General features: G+C 50.5%; 1 protein-coding gene across 2 annotated transcripts in view; it reads left to right on the top strand.

Moving 5' to 3' along the window:
* Positions 1-1867: 1867 nt before the first annotated feature.
* Slc22a3 (solute carrier family 22 member 3) overlaps positions 1868-26333 on the top strand; it is a 99293-nt gene continuing 74827 nt past the window's right edge. For both annotated transcript variants that reach the window (XM_045158800.1, XM_004651268.2), the window contains exon 1: positions 1868-2302. In XM_045158800.1, the coding sequence (XP_045014735.1) occupies positions 1868-2302 (435 nt within the window). The remainder of the gene's footprint in view (positions 2303-26333) is intronic.

Here is a 26333-nt window from a genome sequence, read left to right as displayed (position 1 = left end):
AAAAGCCTGAAGAGTCAGGGGGATGAAACTAAGATTTTTGAAGGGAGCAGGAGGTAGATGGTTACAGCAAAAGGCAGCTTAAGAAGGGAAGTTGTGGGCTGGAGAGATGGCTTAGTGGTAAAGCGCTTGCCTGTGAAGCCTAAAGATCCCTGTTGGAGGCTCAATTCCCCAGGACCCACGTAAGCCAGATGCACAAGGGGGCGCATGCAACTGGAGTTTGTTTGCAGTGGCTGGAGGCCCTGAGGTGCCCATTCTCTCTGCCTCTTTCTCTGTCTGTCTGTCTGTTTCTCTCAAATAAATAAAAACAAACAAACAAAAACAAAGAAGAGAAGCTGGGCTGGGGATGGAAGACATTTGGAATCCAGCAAACAGTTTATATGGACCTCGCTGGGCATGGTGGTGAATGCTTTGAATCCCAGCAGAAGTAGGAGGATTACCATGAGCTGGAGGTCAGCCTGGGACGACATAGTGAATTCCAGGTCAGCCTGAGCTAGAGTGAGACTCTACCTGGAAGAAACAATCCATATATATATTCAGACTACATGCAGAGACAGAAGTTACTGCTGAGTGGTGGGGGTGCAGAGGATATAGAGAGAAAATAAAACTCTCACATAGTGAGTCTCTTCTGTGGATCCAGCAGGCACTTATCATGCGTAATTTGTGCAATTCTTGGGACCACCCGAGGTCGGCGTTCAGTCAACAGGAAAGATGAGCAGCGTTAATGCATCCTGCGTGCGCTAAGTGCGCACAGTTTTGGTACTTTCTACCTAGTCAGTCCTCACAGGGACCCTGTGAAGTAGGGACGTGGTTGGATTCGTTTAACAGGTGGGAAAACCAGGACTGGCTAAGGAACTTGCTCAGGGTTGCTGGCCGATGACAGGAGTCAGTCAGCCGGGCTCGAGTTCTTGTTGGGGAAGTGGAAGGTAGGGGGGTGAGCGCTCCCGAGGCCTTTGAGACAAGCCAGCTAAGGCTGGCTGACGGCTTTGGGGGTGGGAGCGGGGAGACGGGCTGGAGAAAATCTCCCAACACACGGACAGAAGCAAGAGGCTGGCCAGCTCAGGAGCGCCAGGGTCCCTCGGTTCTGCGCGCCCAGGAGTTTGGCATCACCGAGCTGGGAACCTGTGGAGCAGGCCATGGGGCGTGGGCCACGCCTGCTGCGGCATCCCAACCTGCGCTGCGGATCTTTAGGACCGACCACACGGAAGAGGCCCTATGTTAACACCGTTGCGCAGGCTGCGAGTGGATCTGAAGACCTCCTCTTGAAGCGGTCGCTTCTCACCTCGACCTTCGGGCTTGCACAAACGGCTTAACCCTGTGGGCCGCGCAGCTGTGCCATTGGAAAAAGTTTCTAGGATCTCTGACCTGGAGCCAAAAGCTACTCCCGCGCGTGCGAGCGTGCGTGCACGCAGGTGTGACGGCCTGTCGCCGAGATGCTGGGCTGCAGCGTGGGAAGGGGCGGGGGCGTCCGGGCGCACGTCCTTAGTCCCCCCCCCCCCCCGCGCCCGGTGGGCCTCGGAGAGACCCGGGAAGCCCGGTGACCCTGTCCCCAGGGCGGCTGGCCCAGCGCGCTGCTGGCACGGACAGAGCGGAGCGGCGCGCCAGTCCAGGGGAGGCGGTGCGGGTCTCTGGGGTCCTTCGGGCGCGCGGGGGCGCCGCCGCGTGCCCACCCCGGCCCCAGGCGGCGGCGTGGGTCCCGGGCTCCCGCGGACTGTCGGTCGTTCCGTCGGCGGGGAGGCGGGGAGCTGGAGGAGTGGCCGCCCGGGGCGCGGCGCCAGGGCCGGGAGCGGCGGGGTAGAAAGAGCGGCGTCCGGCGGCGGCGGCGGCGCTCGCGGGTCCCTCGGAGCGAGGCCCGGGCGGCGGGGGCACCATGCCCACGTTCGACCAGGCGCTGCGCAAGGCCGGTGAGTTCGGACGCTTCCAGCGGCGCGTGTTCCTGCTGCTGTGCCTGACCGGGGTCACCTTCGCCTTCCTCTTCGTCGGCGTGGTCTTCCTGGGCAGCCAGCCCGAGCGCTACTGGTGCCGGGGACCGAGCTCCGCCGCGCTGGCCGAGCGCTGCGCCTGGACAGCCCAGGACGAGTGGAACCGCACGGCGCCCGGCCTGCGCGGGGGGCCCGCCGCCGCCGCCGCCCACCCCGAGCCCCTCGGCGCCCACGGCCACTGCCACCGCTACCTGCTGGAGGCGGCCAACGCCAGCGCCAGCTGCAGCGACCCGCTCGCCGCCTTCCCCAACCGCTCGGCGCCCCTCGTGCCCTGCAGCGGCGACTGGCGCTACGTCCAGACTCACTCCACCATCGTCAGCGAGGTAAGGGGGCTCCGTCCCCCCCCAGCCCCACCCCACCCCGGGGTGGTGGTTGAGGATGGTGGGGTAGCCCGAGGGACAGGACGACGAGCCCGTCTCCCTGGGTGACAAGGTGGACGCCTAGGACAGGTCCGTGGACATGGGGAACCTCGGTGCACCACCTTTGGGGCTTCAGCTCTTGCTTGCAAGGGCTGAGCTGTTAAATCCCTAAGGCAAGCCTCGCGGGTTATTTTCCCGCATGGCTGAGTTGGCCCGGAGATGCCTGGGTTACTGGTGCTACAAAGAAAACTTTCCTTAGAAGCCAAGTGACCCACGCTCCGCACACAGCTGCCCAGCGGTCAGAGCGCCCAGCAGCGAGCGCGCCTCATCTTGGAGGCGCAGTGACCACAGCGATGGGTGATGATGGGCGGGGACTCTTGGTTGGGGTCTTCTGCCTAGGGGCACCGGGGCCCGGGGGCGCGGGGAGAGCCAAGTTGGTAGAGCTGGATTGCCTTACCTCCAGGAGGGCACAGGAGAGGGGAAATTTATGTTTGAAGGCAGAGCAACTTTATTCCTCCCCCCGCCCATCCGCCAGTTGCCCAAATGATTATCTAAAATGAAAAGGGATAAAGGTCGAAACTGTCGAGGGCAATAATTTTGGTAAAACTGATTTAGGTCAAAGAGCAGTAATCTAAGAGAAGTTGAGCAAGCGGAGGTATTGAATAAGAGGTTGGGACTTTTCCTGCTAGTGAATTCCAGAAGGCAGCAGAAAGGGGCCTTAAGTCTTAACAAGGGCGCCCCTCCGCCACCCCACCCTCACACACATTTATGGCTGGGGTCTGGAGAGGAAAGCCATCCGCAGATTTTGTTGAGTGTGTCTGGCCAGCAGCAGCTTTGGGGGACCAGGCTCCCTCACCCAGACCTTAACTTTCGCGTCTTATTCTGCACCATTGTGGGATGGAAGTGCAGGTCTACAGGTTTGCTCTGACTTTTGCTTACAATCATAGCCCAGCTGAATTTGTTTTTACAAGATGATCAAATGTGGTCAAGTAAATGGAGAAAAGAAAACATTTTCTTAGTGCTTGTCTAAAACGGTTACTTGGATGCCAGGAGAAATGCTGGACTTGGAGGCCAGAACCCTTCCTGCCACTGTTGTGGGTGTGCCTTGGCCTGGAGACCTCAGTCTCTGGGTGGAGTTGCCTTTCTGTGGGGCTATGTGTGGTGTGGACGTGCACTGCACAGGGCTCAATGTTAAGTGCTCTGGGGATGAAATCCACACAAGCCTGCGCGCGCGTGCGCATGTGTGTGTGTGTGTGTGTGTGTGTGTGTGTGTGTGGTATAGAGTACGGACATGTGTTCACAAATGCTGCTCTGGGCCTGGAGCACACTCTCACTGAGGCCAGGGGAGGATGCCTGGTGCCTTCCTCTGTCAGTCTGTGTCCTTGGCTTGAGACGGAGTCTCTTACTGAACTTGGAGCTGCTGTTTTATCTCTCAGACTGGCTGACCAGGTTACAGGTGTGCATAGCCACACCCAGCTTTTTTTGTAGGGGCCGGGGATTGAACCCAGGCCCTCTCTCACGGAGCCATCTCCCCAGCATCTGGAGCTGCGCTTGTAAGATGGTCTTCTGGTCTGCAGGGCAGCTGGGTAACTCTTCCCGCCTGAGTTATCACAGTGTATCATGGACATCCTCCTACCTCTGCCTCTTGAGTGCCAGATTAAAGACATGCGCCACCATGCCTGGCTCTTCCAAAGATATCTTAAAGCAAAGAACAAAATCAAAACAAAAGATTTAAAAGAAAATAGGCAAACAGCAAGAATGAAATGTACTCACACGGGAGTGAGATTGGTGTGCGTGAACATGAGCCTTGGACAACGAAGAAGAGAGTGACACCCATCTGTGCATGAATGACCTCCTTGGCAAATACTTTAGAGACATGTGGGCTCGCAGGGTTAATTAGTGGCGTGTTAAGGGGGTCTTCTGAAGGTCGGCAGTTCCTAAAACATGGTGGAAAGTCAGAAGATGTGTCCTGGTCTCTAGGCTTGGGTCTACCGCTGAACTTGTCTGGGCTTAGCTTTCTCCTTTGCAAAAGTAGACATTAAGTTACGCCCTTAACAACGTCACACTTGCTATTATTGTCACCAGCAGGGGACAAAATTGTGTGCTCAGAACAATGGCCAAATTTCTTCAGGGAAAAGTCAAATGTTACAGAATGCATTCCTAATTAGAGCCACAGACAAGTTTTTGAAATCTACTGGAGAGATTTCTTTTAACTATATTTTTAGTGATATACATACACACACACATATATATATTTATTTATTATAATTATAAATTACAAATATATGTATATATATATTTACCTTGAGAGAGAGAAAGAGAATGGGCATGCCAAGGCCTCTGGCTACTGAAAATGAACACCAGATGCATGCGCCACCTTGTGCATCTGTCTTTATGTGGGTACTGGGGAAATCAAACCCAGGTCCATAGGGTTTGCAGGCAAGTGCCTTGACTGCTGAGCGATCTCTCCAGCCCACAAAACCCAAGTAGGGACTGGGGAGGTGGCTCAGTGTGTAAGGGTGCTTGTTGTGCAGGCACGAGGACCCAGCACTCGTGCTAAAAAGAAAAATCACGGTGAGGCTGTGTACGCCTATCGTCCCAGCCCTGAGTGAGGCAGAGACAGGAAGATTGCTGGGACTCACTGGTTAGCCAGTCTGGCCAAAAACATTGGAAACGTACAGATTCAGCAAGAGACTCTGTCTCAAGGAAATAAGGTGGAATAGTGAAAGAGGACACATCTTCCTCTCCCGCCACATGCATAGTCACAGGCTGCACATGTCTGTACAAATACATGCATGTCCCCCACATCCCTGCACATATGACATACACACACACTCACACCAGCACATATCTCTGTTCTTCTTTTGACTTATTTTTTCATGCTTTTAAAAAAAACGTTATCGACTCTTTTACATATGTGTATAATATTATTTTGATCTTATTCGCCTCTCATTACTTTCTCTTTCTCTCTCCCTCTCCCACTAAACCCTTCTTCCTAATTAAACCTACTGTGGTGTGTGTGTGTGTGTGTTTGATTTAATTAGGCTCGCTTGCACGAGCATGGGCTGGGGTTATATAGCATGGCACATGCATCCTGCCAGAGGCTACAACACTAATCTTTCACGTTTTGACTCTTTAAAAGGACCCCATCCCTCACATCTATTCAGGAAGTTCCACATGCACAGTGACTCGGAATCTCATAGGGTTCTGTGTGGCTGACATTGGTTCTTTGTGGTTTCGAATATGACCCAATTATTCTTAATTTTTGCTACTTCAAATTCTATCCAAGTGATCAACAGAACTGGAGTTTTGTCTTTAGCTTAAGTTATAAACTTGGTGTGTTTTCAGAGACCTGAAGTCTAAGACATCTGTGACAAAAAGGCTGTGCACTGGGAAAGATAGAAGGTGGACTGGCTGACCATTCTACTGAGTCTCAGCACCCCGGTGGGGGAGACATTATTGTCCTGGGTTATGGAAGGGAGAGTTGAGGCCACGGTCCTCATGCTCTTGCTGTAGCCAAACTGGATTTGAAGCCTTGATTGTAAGTCACTGTCTTTCCCTTCATGGAGGGCTGCAGGTCCAGTAGCCGTGGCATATGGATCACTCAACCTTTATAGCCAGCGGGACACCCGGGTGAGCCTCCCTGTTTTCCTCTGTTACTACGGCAGTCCTCTGGATAATTTGTTTCACTGGCGGTGTCGGGAACCGCGGTCAGCCGGGCTGCCTGCCGAGGAGCCGGCCTTCGCTCGGCGGAACGGGCTGCCACCCTCCAGTGTAAAATGATCACTCAGCGCTCATTCAGCATCTCCATCATGTCATAGCAACTGGAAGAGACTCCAAGGAGCTAAGTCAGGAGTCCTCATCTGTCAATCACTTCATGCCAACCCAGCTCTCCTCCACTCAAGGGCATTTCTCACCTACACTGAACTGACTCAACATAGACCTTCCTACTGTCCGAGCCTCAACTCTGTCTGGCTGTTCGACACGAGGCAGGTGTAATGCAGACAAGCGAGTCAGAGCCCCTCCAGCCAAATGTTTCAAATCACTGCCAAGGATGAGAGTATCCAAGATTGATTTAGGGGCCAGAGAGATGACTTAGAGGTTAAGGCTCTTCCTGAGAAGTGTTAAGGACCTTGGTTCAACTCTGCAGAACACACATAAGCCAGATGCACATGGTGCATGCATCTGGAGTTGGTTTGCAGTGGCCAGAGGCCCTGGCACACTCATTCTCTCTCTCTTTCTCTCTCTAATAAAATTAAAATATAACGCCAGGCATGGTGGCACACACCTTTAATCCCAGCATTTGGGAGGCAGAGGTAGGAGGATTGCCATGAGTTTGAGGCCACCCTGAGACTCCATAGTGAACTCCAGGTCAGCCTGGGCCAGAGTGAGACTCTACCTTGAAAAACCAAATAATAATATAATAAAATATTTAAAAATGTATTGATGTTAGAATTTTTAAATCTTTTTGTTTATCTTTATTTGAGAGTGACAGAGAGAGAAAGAAGTAGAGAGAGAGACAGAGAGGATGGGCACACTAGGACCTCTTGCTGCTGCAAACTCCAGACGCGTGCGCCCCTTTGTGCATCTGGCTAACGTGGGTCCTGGGGAATCGAGCCTCGAACTGGGGTCCTTAGGTTTCACAGGCGAGCGCTTAGACGCTAAGCCATCTCTCTTCCTTCTTTTTGATGAGTTAATCTCACCATTAGAATGTCTGTTATATTCTTGCTTTAGTTACTTAGTGCAGCATTGTTTGCTTTCTGTTTTATTATTTTCTCCTTGCTATTATTTGTCCTTGCTGTTTTTCTTGGGATGCTTTTTTCCTTGTTTAAGGTGACTTCTCAGCCCAGCTTGGTTAGTCTTTCTATATTATACTCTAAATATTTCAAGCTAAAACTTTGCTTCCCTGAACTTCATTGGCTACAATTCCACAAGTTTTGAAATGTGCCGTTTCTTAAAGTAGCGGCCAGATCACTTCCACTGGCGAGTGCAGAGGGTTTTGGTCGTCTGAGCTGCATGTGTGTGTAGAGCAAAAGGTGGTGCATAAAATGCGTCATGTCTCATTGCGTGCAAGTCCCTCCTCCTTGCTGTGCCAGTCACCTTCTCATTGCTTGACCAGGAGCAGCTTATGAGAGGAAATGGGTTATTTCAGGTTTATAGCTGTTTTACTTTTTTTTTTTTTTTGTGGGGGGTGGTGTTCAAGGTAGGGTCTCACTCTAGTTCAGGCTGACCTGGAGTTCACTATGTAGTCTCAGGGTGGTCTTGAACTCATGGCGCTCCTCCTACCTCTGCATCCTGAGTACTGGGATTAAAGCCACACCTGGCTCAGGCTTATAGTTTTGAGGTGAAGCTTTCTCATGGAGGAGGAGGCTGGTTTACTTCAGCAAACATCCACAGCAGAGAGAGAGAGAGAGAGAGCTGTCTGAGCAAATTGGCTCTGCTCATAAAATAGGCTGGGCTGATCTACCCTAAGGCCCTCCGCCAGAAGCACACCTCCTCCAGCAAGGCTCCACTCCCCAAAGGCTCCACCAGCTGGAGACCAAGTAGGAAGCTTAATCACAAACCCTGGAGACCATCTGGGACATTTTCATTCAAAGCGCCACACTTGCCCAGCGTCTGTATGCCAGGGACCAGCGCTCTGAGTAATGGTCTAGAGCCATCACTGCTAGAGCGGCTGTCCTTGTGCCTCCAGGGGAGGACACAAGTTAGGTGTCACCAATGTTTAGACAGGCACTGGCTCCTTGAGTGGTTGACGTGCTCGCATGCAGACTTGAGTAGACGAAAAACGCACAGTGGAGGAGACCGAGCGAGGGCCGAGATGACAGGCTTCCAGCCTGTGGAGAGCCCCGCTGAGGACGCAGGGCTTCGCAGCACAAGCACCAGCTCTGCTTGAAGAGTCTGGGCCTGTCCTGGAGCTGTCAGTTTGCTTCTGAGAAGTCCTGTCATTCTCACGTCTTCCACTGCAGGTGAGCTGTTCACTCGGGGTGTGTCCAGAGAGATAGCTGATAAAATTTGCTCACTTTGTTGTACATTACCTCTAAAAATATCTGGCAGGACAGAGGAGATGGCTCAGTAGTTACAGGACTTTGCTTGCAAAGCCTGCAGGCCCAGGCCTGAATTCTATTCCCCAGTATCTGTGTAAAGCCAGATGCACAAAGTGGCGTTTGTGTCTGGAGTTTATTTGCAGTCACAAGAGGCCCCCGAGGGTCCACACACACTCTATCTCTCAAATAAATAAAACTTTTAAAAATAGTAAAAATATATGGTATATGTTAGAGGCCCAGTATTTGTGGAGTGAACTGATGTTGGGTTTTCTTGAACTGTGAATTTGGTCCTCTAATTACTTTTGGAGGGTTCCCAGCCATTTTATCTCCACTGCTACCATTTCCAATCCCGTCTTTCCTTTTGAGATTCTAATTAGATGTAAGTTGAACCTTCTGTTTCTTTTTATTGGCAGTTTTCACACACATACATATGTATTTTGATCATAGTCCCCTCCCAGTACTTTCTCTTGTGAACCTTCTCTTGTGAACAGAAAGGAGGGGGGGGGGGGAGAGAATGAATATGGGTGCACCAGGGCTTCCAGCCACTGCAAACAAACTCCAGATGTATGTGCCACCTTGTGCATCTGGCTTACATGGGTCCTGGGGAATCAAATCGAGGTCCTTTGGCTTTGCAGGCAAGTGCCTTAACCACTAAACCATCTCTTCAGCCCCTTGTGAACCTTCTTTTGTTCCCCATCATAACTTTCACTCACATTTCCATTTTTGTGTCTATAAGTGAGGGGTCTAGATAGCTTTGGGATCTATTCAGCAGTATCAAATCTGCTATTTAATACTTTCAATGAACTTAAAAATTTTTGTTTATTTATTTGTGTGTGAGAAAGAGATGGAGATAGAGAGGAGGGGTGAGAGAGAGGGATAGAGAGTGTGAGAGAGAGACAGAAAATATAGGGATGCCAGGGTCTCTTACTGGTGCAAACGAACTGTAGACACATGTACCACTTGGCTCATCTGGGTACTGGGGAATCAAACCTAGGTAGAAGGACTTTGCAAGCAAGTTCCTTTAACTGCTGAGCCATCTCTCAGCAAATCCATTGAACTTCTTTATGTTAACCAAAGTTATATTTACTACATTTCAAATATGCCTGGTTGTTTATTGGTAGTTTTCTTCCTTGCTCAGTTCTATCTACGTCTCAGGATTTTTTTTTTTTAGGTCTTCTTCACATGATTACTGTGTATTTTGCATATGTGGCTACCTGATGGTCTGGGTGTTCTCACTCTCATCATAGATGACTGTGTGTCTGGGGAATGTTGACTGTCCTGCTCCCACTTATTGCTCTTCTCGGTGGGAACCTGGCTCCCTGCACACAGATTTGCTTCCTTGGAGGGAGACAAGGCTCTGGGTCCCGTCTCTCTTCCACACTGTCTGACTAGATCTAGAAAGACTGAGCCTGTTGTCTGTTTTAATTAGACATGGGTAGGTTTCCTTTACTTTCTGAAACAGCAGTCATTCAACAAAGTTATAGTTTGTGTTAAATCTTTTTTTTTTTTTTAAGCATAAGCCTCTCAGAATAACTATTCCTTTATACCAGTGGCAAAAATGTTGTAGTTTTTTTTTTTTTCTTCAAATGTAATCAAATGAATGCGGTCAACCCACTGGGTGTCTGCTCCTTGGTGTAGGCAGTGGGATAACCAAACACATCCACCCAGAGAAATAAGGGGAGAGCCACCAGGAGCTTTATTGTGAGACTTGAGGGCACCTCCCACTTCCTCTGGCAGCTGACAGTTTGGGTTATCAACAATAGTTCCACTGCAATTATTTACATTCAGGGCATGCCGGGCACTGGGCTAGTCCCCGGGATACAAAGATGACTGAGGTCTTTTCTCTGCCCAGCTCAAGGCCTGGCAGGAAGAGTGCCCGGGGCCAACAGTGGGGTGCGTGTGGGCCTCGGGGTGAATGAACCAGAGAGAACGCACACTGAGCTGGGCCTGTGCCTCAGAGGACAGGCCACGATGAACGCATTCCTGTGCAGCTGTGGAGAGCCCTTGTTGACAGCAGGGCTAGCCATGCATTCCTGGGTCCCACCCTTGGAGCGTGGGGCTGGGTTTAGGACTGTTCCTTGATTGCTTTTAAGGCACGTCCAGGGCTCCTGCAGGTGGTCCATGGACCTCACAGCGAGATGTGGTCAGTGTTTAGTAATGTGGAGCACAATGAGATTATCACAACTAGAACAGAAGTCAGCCTGGGTTCTGCCAAAACCACCCCAAGGACTTTGGTGGGGACATATCATGCCTTTATCTCATCTCGTCTGATGGGATGTTGCTGATTCTCGGGAGGTTTAAGCTCCCCAGAGATGCACCACAAACAGTAAGATCTCACACAGCTGAACCATACTCCCTAGGAAACTTGACCAAACCTTTTGGGCCGAGGTCTTTTGGAGAAAGGCAGGGGTACAATCAAACGGGCCTTCTGGCAGATGTGGAATTAATACCTAAACTTTCTCATCGGTGGAGTGGAGAGTTTGGACACAAACATCTTAGTCGAATGAGAAGAATATTCAGTCTTTTTGGATTAGCTGGACTGAGGCCTAAACCTCAGCTTCCTGCCAATTCCAGGGGCAAGTCCCACCAGCCGCCCAATCTTCTCACCTCTGGAGTCTACCATACTGTGCTTTGAACATGAAGTGCTCCTCAGTGACTCATACGTTTGAATGCCTGGGACCTGGCTGGTGGTGCTGTTTGGGGAGGCTGTAGAACTTTCGGGACATGGAGCCTACCTGATGGCAGACCACTGGACGTAGGCCTTTGAAGAATGCCGCTGCTGTTCACTACAGGCTGTTCTCTCTACTGATGGTCTGCTGACTGCATGGCCAGATGCTGTCCCCCACCAAGAACTGTGCCACGCCCTCCCTGCTTGAAGGATCAAACTTTATGAAGCTGTGAGCCAACGTAAACCCTTTCTCCCTCGCGCTGCTTATGTATTTAGTTACAATAACACCAAAGTAACTCACACAGAGTTAGTAGTCCCTCTGCTGGTTACTTTCCCATTGCTAGAAGAAAATACCTGACCAGGAATGGAGAGATGGCCTTGCGGTTAAGGTGTTTGGCTGTGAAGCCAAAGGACCCACGTTTGATTCCCCAGGACCCACGCAAGCCAGATTCACAAGGGGCACATGTGTCTGGAGTTCTTTGGCAGTGGCTAGAGGCCCTGGCGTGCCCATTCTCACTCTTACCTGTCTCTCTTCTCTCTCTCTCTCTCTCTGCTTGTAAATTAATGAATTAATTATTTTTTTAGAAAAAAGAGAAAATACCTGACCAGAAGCAGTGTATGGAAGAGGAAAGAGTGCAATTCAGCTAACAAGTGCGGAGGGTAGAGGACGTCATGGCAGAGAAGTCACGGCAGGGTCCAGCGGCACATTGTCACGTCAGCAGGGAGGGGATAGGTAGAGATGAATACGGCTGCTCCATCGGTGATCCCTTCTTTGTACCCCTCCTGCAGTGAAGGGGGGCCTCCCCACCTCAATTAACGGGATCGCAGGTCCCGCCAAGAGGACAGTCTATGCAGCCCACCACAGCCCCTTCCTCGGTGACCTTGAAGTAGAGAAAATCAGTACGTTAGTACTTTTCCTGTGGGATAACGTAGCTGGGTCAGGGTTATATTGTACAGTTTGCTTACTTTTTTTTTTTTTTTGACAGTCTTATGTAGCCCAGGTTGGTCTCAAGCTCACTACATAGCATAGGATAACCCAGAGCGCTTGATATCCCTGCCTCTGCCTTCTGAATGCTGGGGTTGAAGGCCCTCTCTAGCACACGCAGTTTTGTATGGTGCTGGGGGTGGGACCCAGGGCCTGGGGCATGCGAGGCAAGTGCTCTGTCAACTGACCCACGTCCTCAGCCCTGTCCAGCTTTTCTGTGACTGGCAGGACCGCGTCTCTCAGTTTCAGTCAGCGATGGTGGGAAAGGTGTCACGCGACACTCACTGTAGGGCAGTCCTTACAACCCATCTGCCAGTCTCTGCCAGCAGGGAACCTTGGAGCCCTAAAAGGTGACAGATGGAATCCTTAGATGGAGAAGGATCAGTTTCTGCAAGTCTTCAGGAGTGGCAGCCCCACTGATTACCCTACTTGAGGAGGTGGGAGTATGAGTAAGAGACGACTTGTTTGTGTAAACCACTGCTTGCCAGACGTCTTCCCCTTAGCCAGTCCTGACGATGCATTTTGGTATGTTGCCTATTGGGGCAAAGGTCTTCTGATATAATGGTAGAGATCTCACCTTTGGTTGGAGAATTCTTTTTGCAGTTGGCAGTGGCTACGGGTGGCATTCAAAACTCTCTACAGCGCTGAGAATAAGTGCCTATGGAGCGCGGAGCGCTAAACGAGACATTTAGATGCCCCCAAAGCTCAGGGAGCACTGCGGGAGAGGAGGAAGGAAGAACCAACGTGAGGGGATGGGGAGCAGGGCTGTGGAGCGCCCCCTTCTGGACAGGACGGGGCTGCTGCATTCGCCACCTCAGGGTGACCGCTGTTAGTGCGCAAGGTCTGCACCATGCTGAGCCCCTCAACCTTGCCCCGTGGACGGTGGAAGCAGGCCAAAAGCAAAAAAGTACAGTGTGTCAGAGTGGGAGAGGGGCTAGTTGGAAAGAAGGGGTTCGACGGAAGAGAGATGGAGGAAGGGAGATAAGAGAAAGCAGTGCAGGAGGACCGTGATCAAAATATATTACACACACACACACACACACACACACACACACACGCACACGCAAATGAAACGTGTCAATAAACCAGCAGGGAGTCTGGCACTTTGGGGAGATTCTTTCACTTGTCTGGCACACCAGCCGCCTGGGATTCTGCCTGCAGTTCTGAGGTGCCCCTCCTCTCCAGGTGGTGACCCCTGATCTAACAAGGGCCACCTCCCCTCACCTGGGCCCTTCCACAGTGTACTTTTCTTCAAAACGCCATTCGTCTTTCTGCCCAGGTCCATTCCAGTTCTTTCCCTTAATGTGCACTTTAGAATTTCCTTGTCAGTGAAAACCTTCCCCAGCCTCCACCTCCATCCCAGGGCTGGCTTGGCCCCTCGCCTTGTCTGGTGCCCTCTGTGCGGTGGTGATGATGGGGCAGCTCCTTCCTCCTCAGGCTTGCGGGGAGGGGCGGGCATTCTGTCCTCCACCACCTGACGCAGCACTTAACAAACATCTGTGATGACATTCATGAGCCAGTGTGAAAGGGATTGAGTGATGCACTTAACCTCTTTCATAACTACGGCTTAAAGCCCGCAAGTGACCATCCCTGACTCACCTAAACGCCTTCCCCTTCGGGATGACGCACATTTAGTCCCGGGTCTCCCCCCTCCTGGACAGTCATCGGGTGGCCAGGACCACACAGGCGCTCTGCAGCAGAGAGTGCAGGTCCGTGCTAGACTGGGCTCTATCTGCATGTGGGCTCTGTTGTCCATGGGAGCCTAATTTGGGGGATGTGACCTGGCACATGAAAGGGGCAGGAAGGACAGAGCGGCTGGCTCCTTGGGGCCATCATTTTTCTGTGCTGACGTCCATTGTGCAGAAAAGGCTTTTCTCAGCTGTCCTGGCTCTCCTCAGCGGGCCTGTGTTGTCAGCTGAGCCCGCTGCGGGGGCAGCTGGACCCAGACACAGGGACACAAACAGCAACAGGGGGCACACAGGGGCTGGCACCCATGATGCCAAGACACAGCTGGACCCTCCAAGGATGTAGAGCCAGAAACACTGCTCAACCTTCACAACCAGGAAGCCTTTCCAACACTCCTCCTTGCTTCCCCCACCCCCACCTCCCTTTCTTAAACTATAACCAAGAAAGGAGTTGATTTCTATTCTGTGAGGAACGGGCAATGTCCTCAGCGTGCTTGAAACAGAGCCTTTGGAACGATAAATTCCTGGTGAGAGAGCAGGTGGCTCTTTTATCTGAGCGAGGGATCTGAAACTCAGCTTTTAAGGGATAGTTGCCCCTTGCTTTTCTTCTGGGTGTGAAATGAAGCAGACCAACTTTGTGGCTGGTGATTTGCGTGATGGAAGAGAATCATAGTGAGGAATGAAATTTAGGGGCTTCTAAGAAGCTGAGTAAATGTGATTATTAATTTGACTTTAACTCAAGTCGGTACTTTAACTTTCAAATTGAGTGAGGAGACAGAAGACAAAAGTTGAGGCAGGAGCCTGGGGAGTCGTGTTGGATTCAGTCTATGACCTCGGGAGCTAGTCTTAATCAGTGACGCACACATCGTGATGGGAACATGACAGGTCCTCCACGGGCTACCCGCGTGGGAGTGGGCACACCCAGTTTCTCTCCACCCCTTGAGGAAATCTGCCACTTGTCAGCTGATTTGAGTCTTCCTTGTGTCCTTCTACACCTAGGTCAGTTTTCAAGTCCCTGATGTATCTCATTCCCGACCCTGAACTCAGGAATACCATATCTGTGTGAGAGTGGGAAGGTGCCTTGGGAAAAAAAAAACATGGTGTTTGGATGCCTGACGTCAGGCTGGATTCTCTTGCGTCAGCCTTCCTTGCTGGTGGGCTGTGCTGCAGCTCTACTGTTGACATGGGAGCCGCAGAAGGTGGACATCCCATCTTCCTAAACGTTGGATCCTGTAGAGAGTCGAGGAGAGGGTCCCGGGCACAGGCCGTGCATCACAGGAGCTGCTGCAGTGGAGACAGTGCGGGACACAGTCGTGGTCTTCAGAAACACAGGGGCTTGTTCTGTCTGCCCCAGTCCTGTGAGGCAGGTGACCTCTCGTGCAGGGTTGTACGGGAGAGAACTCCCCCGAGTTTCTCGAATCACAGACCTGGTCCTCATGTCCAGGGTGCCAGGGCTCTCTGAGAGAGAAGTCAGGGTGTCCACTGCCGGGACCCCGGTGACTGGACAGCACGTAGACCACCGTGGGGCGTGTGACGCCGCAGGCCAGGGCAGCCCCATCCTCCTCTCTGCTCCCCAGCTTCGCACGTCTCTCATGCGTCTTGCAGTTGCTGCTCAGCCCAGCGGACGCACAGGATAGCTCTGATTTCATGGCGCTTCTGCCAACTGGAAGCGTTGGGCAACCAACAGATCAAGATGAAAGGCGACATGCGCGTCTCCAGCCCTGTGGGAAGGGACGTAGTAAGCCGATACCTCGGAGCCACAAACAGAAGTGACTGAGCGCCAGGGGCTTCTGTTCTGAAGATGGGTGGGAGCACATGCGCGGGAACCAGGGGGAGCGGAGGAAACTGCGCAGACTTAATAATGGTGATTTTTCAAAGTGACGTTCAAACGTCTACTGAAAAGTGAGCTTCAGCCGGGCGTGGGGGCACGTGCCTTTAATCCCACCACCCGCGAGGCAGAGGAAGGAGGATCGCCGTGAGTTCGAGGCCACCCTGAGACTCCATAGTGAATTCCAGGTCAGCCTGGGCTAGAGTAAGACCTTACCTCAACCCCCCCCCCAAAAAAAAAGAAAAGAAAAAAGAGAATGAAAAGCAAGCTTCCTTTTCATGTTCTCAAGAGAGTTTTCAAGTCATATATTCATAGGAGAGTCACAGGATGCTAAGAAGTATTAAATATTGGGCTGGGGAGATAGCTCAGTCAATACAGTGCTTGCTTGGTAAGCCTGAGGACTTGAATTCAATCCCTGGAACGGTGGTGTGTGCTTGACATCCCAGCACCAGAAAGGCCGAGACAGACATCCCCACACTCGCTGGCCAGACAGTCTAGCCCACTTGGCAAGTTTCAGCCTAGTGAGAGACCCTGTCTTAACAAGGTAGACAGCCTGAGGAACGACACTTGAGGTTGTCACTGACATCCACGTAAATGCACATCTGCACACACATCTGCACGCACACACACACAGAATATTAAATATTCAGGGTAGAAAAGTGGTCTGATATCAATTCAAATTAACTCGTCGTCAACTTGAAAAAAAAAAAAATTAAGGAATTTTCGTTCTGTAAAGTAAGAAACTTCCAAGAATCTTTCCCAAGGGAGTTCCCGTGTGTCACGTGTGACTTTGTGATCGCTTTATCTGCCGGCTCCTTTGGTCAGCGTCCTCGTTAGGAGTGCAGTGATTCCGCATCCCGTATGCATGTTGGTAGGGCTTATCTAGAGGAATCTAGACTTTCAACCTTACGTATTTCAATAACTTACAGAACTAAATAAAATTAACACTGTAGATTATTGGATAATCATTTATTCATGAACATTTCTTCACAAGTAATCAGATGTTTAGATTGGGATTGGTACAGTGCAGCCCTTCACTAAGGCCAAGTGGGCGGGCTTCCTGGCTGGAAATGTGAGAATAAGTGACTACTCCTTAGTTTCATGCGTTCTGAGCTCCTCTTCTTACAGAATGGGGATTGCATGGTGTTGGAGCCCAATGTCGGGAGGCCTATTTAAATAATTTGCGCGCAAAGTGTTCATCATGTTGTGTGGCACACCTCAATGCCGAGTCACTGCTGACGACTGTCACCTGTGATGACAGAGATGAGGCAAGGGATTCTCAGAGGCAGCTTGGGTCTGGAGATCTGCACACTTGGCAATGGCCCATCTTGATGGGGCTGGACTTGTCGGACAGGGAGTCCAGATCCTAATGCAGGCATCTGACATGGTCTGCTCTGGGCTGGGTGGACTGGAGCTTAGGAATGAAAACTGAAGGACGATCCAGAATTTGGGCTGCAGAGATGGCTCAATGGTTAAGGAGCTTGCCTGCAAAACCTAAGGATCTGTGTTCAATTCCCCAGTACCTACATGATATGCAAGGTGGTGCATGCATCTGGAATTTGTTTGCAGTGGCTAGAGGCCCTGGCATGCCCATTGTCTCTCTGTCTGCCCTCCCCTCTTTCATACATAAGTAAATAAAATACATTTTGAAAAAGAAGCCCAGCATTCAGGAGGCAGAGGTAGGAGGATTGCCGTGAGTTCAAGGCCACCCTGAGACTACATAGTAAATTCCCGGTCAGCCTGGGCTAGAGAGAGACCATACCTTGGAAAACTAAAGAGCCAGGATTGAAAGGATGGCTTTGGCAGTGTTTTCCAAGTGTCCATGTAGCCAGTCCTGACATGGAACTGAGCGTCCCTCCTCTGCAGGTGGTAGTGGGGGACAACTGAACAACGTCCTTGAGTTAAGGAGGTTCCGGCAGGCCTTCACACACACGCCCTCCTTTCTCCTTCTCGGGGTCTGACGCTCGGTGTGGCTCCCAGGTCCTCAGCTCCACTCTCTTCTGTGGGCTTGCTTCATACTGACTCCCTCAGCTCCCCACAGTGCTCTGAGAGAAGACACAGGGAGGAGAGGGACCCTGGGGCAGCCAGAGACACCCCGGCGCTCACTGGGGTCTGCAGGCTGGGGAGGAGGCCTGGCGGCCAGAACAGCCGGAGCGAACGTCCCTGCTCCGCACCACGGTGGCCGTGGCTGCAGACAGCGGCCACCTCCCTGACCTAGCAGGCCATAAACTATTCGAGGACGAGACCTGTGCTGCTCAAAGTTGGGCTGCATTGTCACCCACACGCCACTGCCCAGTGTCCCAGGACCCAGCAAACTTGACACTTGACTCTTGATCCTCCCAGTGGACCCCAGCATTCAGCCTTCCAATGCTGACTAGGCTGAGACAGGAGCTCGGGCCTGCACTTGGAGCCTCATTCTGGCCTCGGCCCAGGTCACCCTCGGGACTCGCTTGTTGCTTCTGCCCAGTGGGAGGGACCTGCTGGACTATGGCTGCAGGAAGGAGATGGGGAGGATCGCAAATCCTCAAACCAGCTGCTTCACTGCTGTGCGTCCCCAGAGAGCCACGCGGGAGGAGGACCCGGCAGCATCTCTCTGTGAGTGACAAGGACGCTGACCTCAAAGCCTGCTGTGGACGTCAGACCGCAGGGAGCGGGCTAGGTGCCTGCCACCCCGAAGGACTCCTTGTGCCTGTGTGTGCCTACTGAAGTTGGAGTCAGCCTCAGTCCCAGATCTGCCTTGGCACAGATGTGGCAAATCCTGAGAGAGACACCAGGTGATCAAGGGATCTGCGAGCAGAACCCTAAAGAAAGAAGCCAGAGAGGAGACAGCATGCCAGCGAAGCCCTCTCTGGAGCTGCTCAGCACCTCACTGTGGTCACAACGGTCTCACTCTGCCTGGAGACAAGTCCAGCCAGCCAGCCCATCCAAACGGGTCGCCCCATGACCTTTTCTTCTGTTTCCTCAGCTGTTTATTTTTTCCTTTGCTTCTGACTCCCCCAGCCAAGCCCCACACCCCACATGATATTGTCTGATTCTAGAAAGTTCTCCAACCTTATCACACTCTGTTCTTCTCCCTCGTCCCTTTCAGTCATGTCCATAAGTCTTGCACTTACCCTAAGTTCTGGGCATGGCCAGGTACATCAAAGGATGTGAGAGATGTGCTAATGTTTTTTTTTTAAATGAGAGAGTGAGAGGCGTTGAGAGAGAGAAAGAGAGAGGGAATTGGCACGCCAGGGCCTCCAGCCACAGCAGTCAAATTCCAGACACGTGTGCTACCTTGTGTGCATGTGAGACCTTGTACGCTTGTGTCACCTTATGTATCTGGCTTATGTGGGATCTGGAGAGTCAAACTTGGGTCCTAAGGCTTCGCAGGCAAGCGCCTTAACCACTGAGCTATCCTTCCAGCCCATGCTCATGCTTTTAATGTGTAGACAGTTGGTGCCCATTTGTTGCCAGAAATCACTAGGTTTGCTTCCAAGTAGGCTTTGAACTTTTAAAAAATATTTAATTTAATTAATTAATTTATTTGAGAGACAAAGAAAGAGGCAGGTAGAGAGAGAATGTGTGCACCTGTGTCTGTAAACAAACTCCAGATGCATGTGCCAGCTTGTGCATCTGGCTCACATGGGTCCTGGGGAATTGAACCTGGGTCCTTTGGCTTTGCAGGCAAGCACCTTAACTGCTAAGCCATCTCTCCAGCCTTTTCTTTCCTTTTTTTAAAATATGAAATTCTTGGGCTGGGGCAGTTAAGGCGTTTGCCTGCAAGGCCAAAGGACCCAGGTTCAATTCCCTGGGGCCCACGCTAACCAGATGCACAAGGGGGCGCACACATCTGGAGTTTGTTTGCAGTGGGTGGATGCCCTGGTGTACCCATTCTCTCTCTCTCTCTCCCTCTTTCTCTGACAAGTAAATAAAAAAAGATAAAAATTTTTAAAATATACGAAATCATAGTGGCAGCATTCCGTGTCCCCTGCCGAGCCCGCTTTCAGGGCCAGTGAGGACTGGAGCTGAGCAGCGTGCTCTCATAGGTCCATGAGGAGGGCTGCAGCCAGGGAGCACCAGGTGAGCAAGGGCAGGGCCGAGACACACTCTGCACCCCTCTGATCCCGTTTGGAGTATGCTGCTTTTCTGGACATTTGGGATGACAGCTCAGCCCGCTGTCACCTTGCTTGGGGCTGTGAGGAGCTGAGAGAGAGTCCCATGACCCTCATGGCTCAGGAAGCTGTGCTCAGCTCTGCCCGCCAGGCCTTCTTCTAGGTTCTGAGCTGCTTTTGAAGCGAGAGATCATTTCAACAGGAGGCTCTCTCCATCCCATGGTCTTTTTTGTTTTTCCACAAACACAGGAAATCCTTCCATCGGTCTGCAGATTACTGGCACCTCAAAGTGCTGTGTTAGAAGACACCGGTATGACTCACGCCGCTGCTCTATGGGCCCTTGTAGGGACAATTGAAATACCATGTCATAGCCAGGCATGGTGACTCATGCCTGTAATTCCAGCAATTGAAAAGTGGAGACAGAGGGATTACCAGTTTGAGGTCCTGGATTTGATTCCTAGAACCATAAACAAACAAACAAGACCTTACAGTAATGGTGGGCAATGATCGTAAATATTAAGATTCAGGGTAAAGTTGGGGTAAATTTTGGGTAAGTTACATGGAATAGCCTCAAAAATTTAATCCTTGAAACTATTAACACCATGTAGAGACAAGAGCACATTAATAGGTTACATCAAACCTTACAGTTGAATTAAGACATTTCCTGCTTAGAAACTTTTGTCTTTCTTACCAAAAAAAAAAAAAAAAACAACCCACCCATAAACATAGTAAAATGCAGAATTTATTATACTAAATTTTAACTCAGGGAAAGATAGTATATATTGTTCAGCAAATCAGAAAATATCCCAGAAGACCATTTTAGCATCTAGAATTTTTAGCCAGAACTAAACCCTATGGTTTAATCAATGGGCTACACCAAGCAGACTATCTTTTCTTAACATTTATGTATTCACTTATTTATGTGTGTGTGTCATGATGGGCATGCCAGGTCTCTTGCCACTACAAATGAATGCCAGTTAGACTGCTTTTTGTGCCCATCTTTATGTGAGTGCTAGGAATTGAACCTGGGCAGGTAGGCAGGCTTGGCAAGCAAGTGCCTTTAACTGCTGAGCCATCTCCTCAGACCCTGTAAAAGACTATCTTATAAAGTAACAGAAAATTTCAATTAAACCATGTGTGGTTGATTTGACAAATCATATCACCAAGAAATAAGGAACACACAAGAGAGCAGTTGGTGAGTGATCGGAAACTCAGCCTAATTCAGCAGACGTTCAACAAGGGAAGATGTTGACCTTTATCCTAGATACAGTGTTTAGGCATATGGTGTGCATTTAAACAATAATGTTTTGATATACATGAAGGTTTCCTGGGATGAACTGTAATAACATTTGCAAACAGGCCCTGAAAAGATTAATTGCAGCCTCTTTTCTGGATTTCACATCACTACACCATGGCCTTCCATTTATCATCTTGCTATAGCTACTAGCAGAATAATAAACATGTTTCATGGGCAGGAGAGATGGCTCAGTTGGTTGTGGCACTTGCCTTCAAAACCCAATGACCCAAGTTCGATTTCCCCAGTACTGACGTGAAGCCAGATGTGCAAAGTGGCACATGCATTTGGAGTCTGTTTGTAATGGCTAAAGGCCCTGGTGTCCCTTTTATTTATTTATTTACTTCTTCTCTCTCTCTCCTTGCAAATAAGTAAATAAAAATTAAAGAAATGTTTAAAAATATGTCATGTACTTTTCAAGTATTTATAACTATAACTTATAACTCTTGCATCAACAATTTTCAGTTCTTGTCTAGAGGTATGCTATGTGATGAGATATTTCTTTTTTAAGATTTATTTTTATTTATTATGAGAGGGGGGGAGAGGGAGAGGGGGGAGGAGAATGGGCACACCAGGGCTTTGAGCCACTGCAAGCAAACTCCAGATGCATGCACCACCTTGTGCATCTGGCTTACATGGGACCTGGAGAATTGAACCTGGGTCCTCAGGCTTCGCAGGCAAGTGCCTTAAATGCTAAGCCATCTCTCCAGCCCTGATTAGATATTTCTTACCAAATTCTCCGTCAGCACAGTTACAAAGACAGTGCTTATACACACCCAGGGCTCCAGGGCTCCAGGGATACCGACTGCGACTCATGCGCATTGAGCCCCCTCCCTACCTCGAGGTCTGTGCTGCCTGTGATCCTCCTTTGGCAGAGGGCAAGAAGGTGCAGAGGGACCGCACGGCTGTGCTGCTGCTGCATGAGAGCTGCAAAAGGTACCCGCAGAGCCTGAGCCAACAACGAGGTTCACCGGCGACTCTACAACCAAAATTACTGCTGCGCTGCTGTGGGACAGCAAGGGACACTGGCGGGTCTCCTGGAAGGAGGCCCTGGAAGAGATGTGACGCTGGAGGTCTTTCCCTGGCCAAGGCTCACTCAGCTTCCAGTTAGCTATGGTAGAAAACAGCACATGACTTACAGTGAGCCTTTGGCACAGGTCTATGCCACGTAGAGGAAACCTGTTCCGGGGGTCCCAACCCTGCAGATGTCATTGTCTCCCTGAGATCTGCCCTCGGCTTTACCAGAAGGGGCTGACTGGCAGCATCTCACAGGCAGCAGATGGGCAAGTTTACCTAGCTAGCTGCGTCCCTACAGCCTACCTGCTAGGGCCTATATGAATGTCTCCTGGGCACAGCACCCAGAAGTCTGTTTCCAGCAGAAAAGCCCAGTATGATAATTCAGCCCTCAGGTTTAGTAGCTGTAACACCTATGTTTTCTTTTGGATATCCTACAATTTAAAATTTTTTTTTATTTATTTGGAGAGAGAGAGAGAGAGAGAGAGAGAGAGAGAGAGAGAGAGAGAGGGAGAATGGGAATGAACAAACATGTGCACGGGCATGCCAGGCACTGCTTTGTTTTCAAAGATCACATGGACTTGCAGGGAAGGTAGACAAGGAAGTAGATGGCATTCAAAACCTTTGCGGGACTAGGTTCTCTCAGTCCTTCAAAGAGGCAAATCTGCACTTCTCCCCGGGACAAAATGTGCTGCCCCTTCGTCTCTTTTCCTTTTCACATGCCCTTCCCACCACCTTCCTGGTCCTGTAGCTTTTCCCTGCTTTCTTGTAGGTTTCTCAGAAAGCGGGTTCTGTGACTGGGTATCTTGCAAGAGTTCATGTATTAGGCTAGCGCAGGAGCACAGTAAGAGTGTCACAGTTACCTTCACCTTGCTAGGACAACACACCCGACCCAAAGCAGCTCTTGGAAGAAAAGGGCTTATTTTTGGCTTACAGTCTTGACTGGCGGGGGGAGAGGGGGAAGCTTCATGATGGCAAAGGAAAGCATGGCACAAGTAGAGGCTGGGCATCACATCGCCACACAGTAGGTGGCAAATAGCAGCAAGAAGGTGAGCTGAGCTCTGACAAGGGGGGGCTGGCTATAACACCCCTAATCCCATCCTCCAGCAACATACCTCTTACAACAAGGCTCCACCTCCCAAATTTACCAGCAGCTGGGGTTCAAGCATTCAGGACACACGAGTGTATGGGGGACATCTGATACCAACCACCACAAAGGACAAAGAGTGGAAGTGGGGAAAAGGAGTCCTTCACTTCTCCTCTGGGTAGCTGCTGCTCAGTGGGATAAACTGACCAAGCCCCCATGGGACTCACAGTGAGGAACCAGCACCCTGTGGCTATGGCTGTGGGAGTGGGTGGACAGAGGAGGCAGAAAGGAAAAATTGAGCCATGGGCTTCTGCATCACAGGGGTCAAATGTCCCTCTGCAGGTTCTAGGTCCCTCACGCTGGCAGGAAGCCCATGCAGGAGTGTCCGGGGAACCTCACATCAGCATCAGTGTGAGAGCCAGAGGTGCAGGGTGGGCAGAAAGTCAGGGCCTGCAAGGTGGAGCTGGTGCCAAGGAGCCAGAGCTCCCACAGGGCTGAGGCTAAGCAAGACCTCCATGATTGGAGGGGTAGCCAAGAGGCCCAAGCAGAAGGCCATCAGTGTCTTCTCTGTCCTGACAGCCCAGCTCCTGGACAGTGCTGCAGGCCATGCCAGTAGGAATGACAATCAAGAAGTTTACTACGCTCCTTAAGAGGAAGGAAGCTACCCACAGACACTTCATATCACGTCTCCCTCAGGCCACGTTTCCAGGAGGAAATGGTTGAGGCTAGAGGAGCAGGGAGCGTGCTCCAGGCGAGGAAGCAACGTGAAAGTAGGGACAGAGGTTGCTCTGAGAAATATCCGATGGGAAGAAAGAAATCCTCCCTGCTCAGCCAGCATGCAGCGCCAGGACCTTCCTGTGGCTCCTCTCCTTCCGCCCCTGCGGGCCACTCAGCTGCAGGGCTGCCCTGTGCACTGTGGGCAGATAGGATGGGGAGGCAGCTTGGGTCTTTCCTAAGAGGGCTGCCAGGCTCAGCAGCGAGTTGTTAAAAGAAGTGAACATATTTTAAAAAGAAGTTTCTGCTTTCAGCTTGGGAACTGTGCAGTAGCCCAGGCTGATGGCCGGCGGAGGGTGCTCTTCCTAGAAACTAACTAGCTAAGGGGGGGGGGGGCTGCACACTAACGGCTGGGGAAGAGTTCTAGAAGGCTGTCCCCTGCCGCTTTCCCAAGTGACAGGGTAAAAAGAAATGACCCACGGAAGGCCACATGGTCACCCCGTACCAGATGTGACCTGCAGATGCCTTTGACCCCTGAATTTCCCTCATAAGTAGTGGGGACCAGGGGACTCAGAAAGCCAGCCCTACCCAGTGCACATGTTCAGGGCCCTTCTAACATGCCTGTGGATTTTCACCTAAGCAATACAGTCTTATATAGTCAGTTTTCCTCTTGCCTCCGCTCACCCTCAAGCAAGATAAAGACTTAAACTGACAAAGCGACACTCTGTTCTACAGCCTTCTTCTCTCTCTTGCCATTTTAAGACCAAGATGCATGCCTCCTGCAATCAAAAACTTATGATTTTTCTCCCTGCCCATTGGTTCTAAGAGCAATATTCTACTGGTAGATTGATGCTCGAAGGGAGAGAAAAACCAGGCTGATATGATGTCAACATTTTTTTCATACTCTGCCAGTTATAAGAAATGTCAGCGCAAGCATGAGGTAATATTCAGTTGGTGAGAATATGATGGAAGTAGCTCACATATTTTAAAAAGGATAGTTTAGTGAATACTTCATTTATTTAGTGTGTGGGTGTACACTTGAAGCAAGGTATCTCCTCTCTCCCTCTTTCTCATCATCCCTTTTGCAAGATTTTGGGGAACTTTGCCTCTGCCTTCCTCTTCACCATAGGTGCACATGGATTTCAGAAGCCCACCAGAGCTTCCACTCTTTTACATGGGATCTGAGGTTCCAAACACAGGTAGTCAGAGTTGCACAGCAAGCGTTTTATCCACCGAACCATCTCCCCAGCTCAGGCCTTATGCATTTAAAGAATAATGGTGAAGTATTTTTAAAAACTCAAATTAAGAGCACTTGACCTATTTCCTGCACTGTACATTTATCCAAGTGAGATTATTTTAGAACCATCCCTCGAGCTTCTTAAATATGGGGTGTGTGTTCCAGCAATTGGCGGGGGGAGAATATATATCTTGGCTGGAAGGGTAGGAGAGGTGGCCATGGTCCCAGTAGACTCAGGAGTTCAAAGATGAGGGCACTGGAATCAGATGTCTCAACTCAAAGTTCCTCCATACCCATGTGACTGCCATGTGCCCTCTGACCACTTTCCTGATCACTGCACGTCTCAGAAAGTGCGACGTGAATCTACTCTTCCTCATGGGGCATTGAGGACTTCATGAGGTATTGTGTGTAAAACAGCCAACTGAAAGCCTGTCCCGTAGGGCAAGAGGTCAGTATTGTCAATAAAAGTGACATTCAGACAGGAGACATGCCATGGCACAAGGCATCCTGTGTGTTCATTCACCCAAACTCTTGGGTGTGTAGAAAGAAAACCCCCCCAGTGGCCGAAGGCTGCTGGCTGGCTGAGCCTTGCTTCCTTGGCTAGTGTATGTTCAGGGAGTGAGTTCTGATGGCCCAGGGCCATCATGAAGTCCACAGACATTTTCTTGACTGGTTAATAGTGGGGATCAAACCCAGGGTCCTATACATGCTGAGTAAGTGTTTTATTTACAGTTTGGTTTAATAACTTCAGCCCATCATAATGGAAGCAATTTGTATATGAAATGCTTTAAGAAACAAAGTATTTTCCATCAGGACCTAGAATGGCTATTGGCCGTAGGTCCCATGGGACAGCAGAGCCCATGACAAATTAAGGAAAAGTTGGATATGAAGAGCTTGGCAGAATCCATTTATTTTCTGATCTTGGGAAAGATCAGGTCTCTCTGGACTGGAGAGATATCCCAGCGGTTAGGGCCCTTGCCTGTGAAGTCTAATGACCCAGGCTCGATTCCCCGGTACCCATGTAAAAGCTAGATGCACAAAGTGGTGCATTAATTTGTAGTTCGTGTGTAGTGGCTGGAGGCCCTGGCCACCTATTTTCTGCCCCCTCCTCTCTCCTTGCAAATAAACAGATAATTTATTTTTAAAAAAGAGCAGGTCTAGGGGCTAGAGAGATGGCTAAGCAGTTAAGTGCTTGCCTGTGAAGCCTAAGGACCCCAGTTCGAGGCTCGATTCCCCAGGACCCACGTTAGCCAGATGCACAAGGGGGCGCACGCGTCTGGAGTTTGTTTGCAGTGGCTGGAGGCCCTGGCGCGCCCATTCTCTCTCTCTCTCTCTCTCTACCTGC

This window comes from Jaculus jaculus, chromosome 9 (assembly GCF_020740685.1).
Source record: "Jaculus jaculus isolate mJacJac1 chromosome 9, mJacJac1.mat.Y.cur, whole genome shotgun sequence".
NCBI lineage: Eukaryota > Metazoa > Chordata > Mammalia > Rodentia > Dipodidae > Jaculus > Jaculus jaculus.
The sequence above is the reverse complement of the archived record's forward strand: the minus strand, read 5'-3'. Positions and strand labels throughout refer to the sequence as shown.